Consider the following 4,396-nt stretch of genomic DNA (forward strand, 5'->3'; position numbering starts at 1 on the left):
ACTGCTGCCAGTTTTCTTTCAATGCCATGAGATTTCTGAATTCTACATGCAGGAACCGATGCATTCCTTTTTTTTTTTTTAAACAAAACAGATATGGCAGACACGGCCAAACATTGAAACTTTGGAGGGCATTGAGGGGAAAAAAAAGCACAATATCATCAAGGGGAATAAAAGGTTTGATCAAAGCGTGCGTTTACACACGTTCATTTAAATATGGACAAAACCAACATTGGGTTATTTTTGTTATTAGATTTAAAATGCACGGACCCTATTTGACCCAGTGTTCATATATACATATGTTTTTATGAATGAATATTTTTGCATATAAAAGATAATAAAAGACTGACTAGACAGATTAGATAGTTTAATAGACAGATTGACACGTGTAGTCATTCGTTCCTGTGTATTTGATGACTAGCTTCCAGCAGTATCTGGCTGCAGACTTGCATGCAATCTGAGACACAAAGCACTCAGCGGAGCTAGTGAGGTCACTGTGAGAGGCGGGGTTAGGGGTGCACACTCACTGACAGCCTAGATTTAGCCTGGTTTTAACCAAGCCGTCTATTAGACTTTTAACCCTTATGTATTGTTCATATTGTTCAAGTGGCTGTTTTTGCCCCCAATGACCTCCATTATAACTAAACTTGTTTTAATTGCAAAGCCATGACACCAGATAGTAACTCATTCTTTATTGTTGGTGGTTTCCCTGTTGGGATGAGATAAAATGAGTCATTTTTACTTTTGATGGTCAGTTGGCACCTTTAAACACCCCAAAAAAATGCTTGCTGGGATGGTACCAAGAGGCTGTGCTCACTTCTGGACAGAGGGGGTGTAGACTTGCAGCTAGTGCCGATAAGAGGTGCAGACGCTGAGGCTGTTCTGTATGCGAGTGTTGAGGTTTTGAAACATCAGCTGACAACGTGTAGGTAGAGAGTAGCAGGTTCTGGGAGTAGATGAGCTTGTCACCGGTGTAGACTTTGACCGACTTGTGAAGTTACTCACAAGACCTCCGCTTATGGGACATTACCATTCAAATGAAACGTTTCCAGCAGAATATGACGCTTTAAAAAACTCCATCGGCACTGGTAACTATGAAAAACACGACGTACATAAGGCCCCTGGTCCTTACTTTGACTCAAAACCAGTGATGTGTGTGTAGATCTGGTCCCTACTTTGACTCAAAACCAGTGATGTGTGTGTAGATCTAGGGCCTCATGTACGAAGACTTGCGTGGAAATCTTACTAAAACATTGCGTACTCCATCGGCACTGGTAACTATGAAAAACACGACTGAGCACTAATAGTGTACTCAACACTTTACACTGACATTTGAAGGATCACCTGACATTAAAGACTGAAGTAAGAACGCTGAAAAAAACCCATCAGATTTTAGCCCAGAAGAGTTTCTCTTTTCCTAAATTAAAGCAAAACTTCATAATATTGTGTTTATGAATTCATTCGTGTGTGTGTGTGTATGTGTGTGTGTGTGTGTGTGTGTGTGTTGCACTGCTGGAGTGAAGGTTAACCAGTCCACACAGTTCATGCGGCTATAATCTTTATTATCTTTTATTAATAAACTATGTACAATATTTACACGTCGGCTCCAGGTCTCTTGGATGAAGGTCTCTCAGCGACGTGGTCTCTTCTGGTCGCCGCGCGTCTCTGGTGAAGATGGGGAGCGGGACCGTTTCCCTCCGGCGTCCCGGACCGAAGATGCCGCACCTGCTGAGGACGAGGAGGGCAAAGGCTCGGTCTGGCAGGAGAAGGACGGCCTCTTTCTCTTCTCAGCAGCATAGGCCTCACTGAACAGATCGAGCGCAAACACACACAAGCAGACATCATGTGAGATTTGGACAAACACTAGAACATGCGGCTATGCCAAGTACAGTTTACTCACGCGTCTATGATGGGAATGACGTATCTGCCGCTGCCGTCTATCATGACTCCCTTTCGGTCTGGGTCGTCCACCTCCAACAGGAAGCTGCGGGGAATCCCTGTGCTCTCCCGAATGCGCTTGTGCGGAGCGGAGCGGCTGCCCTGTGAATTGAGGAGTGACAGTCAAACTCTGAGCAAACAATCTGACTGATGAGGACAAGAGCTCAAGTTCACAGCAACCGTGAGCTTGGAAAACCCAGTTACCACATTAGTGGGGCAGTGCCTAATGTGGTGTCCCGGGATCCCAAGCAGCCTCATGGCCTCACTAGTGAATATCAGAACCATGAGAATCAGCTCAGACATTTCTCATAAAGCAAACCTGTCAGTGTCTGAACGCTCACCTGCTGGAGTAGTAGCACAGGCTGGACTGGTACATCACCGCTTTCAGCTTGTCCTCCTCTGACGCCTTTGCCTCAGCCAGATTCTCAGTCTGTTTCACAGGCATTTGCACATTTGAATCTTTTTCACCCTCAACCCTTCAAACAATCTCAAATCTCCCTAAGAAGCTGAGTGCGTGTGCGTATATTGTGTGCTTTACATTGCGTTTTGCTATTGTGCTATTCATTTGTTCAATACCTTCAACAACTGCTCCAGTGAGAGGAGTGAAGGATCAGCTCTAGGTGAAGGTTCACGCCAGCGTCCAGCTTGATGTCTGCAAAACAAAGGAGCTTGTGTGACTAAAACACCAGGGACAGACCAGGAGTCTTCATATAACATCTAACAGAGGACGCGTGTGCTCATTTCACAGCACTTACCCAACAAATCTTCTGTTTGAGGACTTCAGTCCCGCCGCAGGGATCCGTCTGATGATGACCGACGTGTTTTTAGGGATGAGAGCATCATCTGTGTATTCTGACAGCAAAATAAAATCAGAATCAGCACATAATTATGGAGCACGGTATACTTTGAGAGCCATTAGCCTATTAAAACAGTCAAAACATCACTACATGTCAGCATCAGCACCACCTTACAGCTTCCAGAAGTGTCTGATATAACGCATCTAATGTTAGCGTAGAACAGTTGAAGTGTCTTTTCCTCAACTCACCTTCATCAGTCTGGGCGTTGCTGATCTTCAGCTGGCAGAACTTCAGCCTCTTGCTCCTCATGATCTGCCGCTTCAGCTCCCCCGCGCTGATGTTGAGGCCTTCAAACTGGAGCGAGTCGTAGGTAAGTCGACTCTGGAACCTGTAGTGAACACAAGACATACTGAACACAAACACAAAGCACAGCGTAATAAAGAGGGTCAAACCTGAGTGATGGGAACAGCAGGCGATCAATCGACGTATCCAACGATCAATAATATCGATAATCTGGAAAAATTGTCACGAAGGACGCAGAGATCAGATGCCAATCGACACAGCGAGATTCAAACAACACCCACATAACCGTTGTCATGGATGCTGATGATCAAGTGACGTAACGCGAACGAACATCCGGCAATATTATTATTTATTATTGTTATTATTATTATTATTATTATTATTAATAGTAGTAGTAGTAAAATCATTGCGATAATTATAATAAAATAAGTAGTAGAAGAGCTGGTTATCTCTGAATAATACACAGCAGCGTTTCCCTACATAACACGAACGATTCAGGCCATCGCAAAGAAGACTCGGGTGAGTCGATGATTCAGTGATTGATTCAACTGTCCGTTCAGCGGCCTCTTGCTACCACCTATTGGGATTTTATCTTTTTTCGTTTTTAAAAGTACTTTGACACTTATTAAAAGCACCTTCAAATGCAAGTTAATCTCTGTATGATAAAAATGAATTAACACTCCTTAAGCTCATAATTTTCTTTATGCATTCGTCATTTTAAATGTAAGTATTGCATTATTACTTGCATTTGATTCCCATTAAAACACTTTATAATAAAAAGAATTATAATTAGCATTGATTGGACAACATAAAATGATTCTTCAAAAACAAACAAACAAAATGTACAGCATTAGCACAAAACTATAGATTTTTGAAAAGATTCTAATATCAAACAAAAAATTCTAAAAACAAATAGAAAAAAACCCCGGCGACAATTCAGCATAAACACATATACATAGCCTACATTAAATAAATAAATAAAATGATGAGGTCACTGCTTCGAGCCTCGGCTGGGCCAATTGGCATTTCTGTGTGGAGTTTGCATGTTCTCCTTGTGTTCGCGTGAGTTTCCTCTGTGTGCACAGGTTTCCCCCACAGTCCAAAGACATGCGCTGTAAGTGAATTGAATAATCTAAATTGACCGTAGTGTATGTGTGTGCATGAGTGTGTATGGGTGTTTCCCAGTCATGGGTTGCAGCTGAAAAGGCATTCGCTGTGTAAAACATTTGCTGGATAAGTTGGCGGTTCATTCCTCTGTGGCGACCCCAGAATTATAAAGGGATTAAGCCGAAAAGAAAATGAATGAATGAATGAATGATTGAATGAATAAATGAATGAATGAATGAATGAATGAATGAATG

At 42.5% G+C, this 4,396-nt stretch overlaps 1 protein-coding gene across 2 annotated transcripts; it reads right to left on the reverse strand.

The window, feature by feature from the left end:
* Positions 1–1,542: 1,542 nt before the first annotated feature.
* LOC147842757 (E3 ubiquitin-protein ligase RBBP6-like) lies at positions 1,543–3,392 on the reverse strand. Of its 2 annotated transcripts, XM_087264901.1 has the most exons (7): positions 2,981–3,353; positions 2,691–2,787; positions 2,512–2,587; positions 2,277–2,365; positions 2,140–2,200; positions 1,898–2,037; positions 1,543–1,802 (listed from the first exon to the last, which is right to left on the reverse strand). In XM_087264901.1, exons 1-7 carry the CDS (start codon positions 3,138–3,140, stop codon positions 1,628–1,630), a joined length of 798 nt encoding a protein of 265 aa, XP_087121027.1. In that variant the 5' UTR covers positions 3,141–3,353; the 3' UTR covers positions 1,543–1,627. The 2 variants fall into 2 exon arrangements, with proteins under 2 accessions (XP_087121027.1, XP_087121028.1); XM_087264902.1 differs by lacking the exon at positions 2,140–2,200 and having other exon boundaries at positions 2,981–3,392.
* Between the last annotated feature and the right edge of the window lie 1,004 nt (positions 3,393–4,396).

The sequence above is a fragment of the Danio rerio genome, chromosome 8, assembly GCF_052040795.2.
Source record: "Danio rerio strain M-AB ecotype USA chromosome 8, GRCz13ab, whole genome shotgun sequence".
Classification (NCBI taxonomy): domain Eukaryota; kingdom Metazoa; phylum Chordata; class Actinopteri; order Cypriniformes; family Danionidae; genus Danio; species Danio rerio.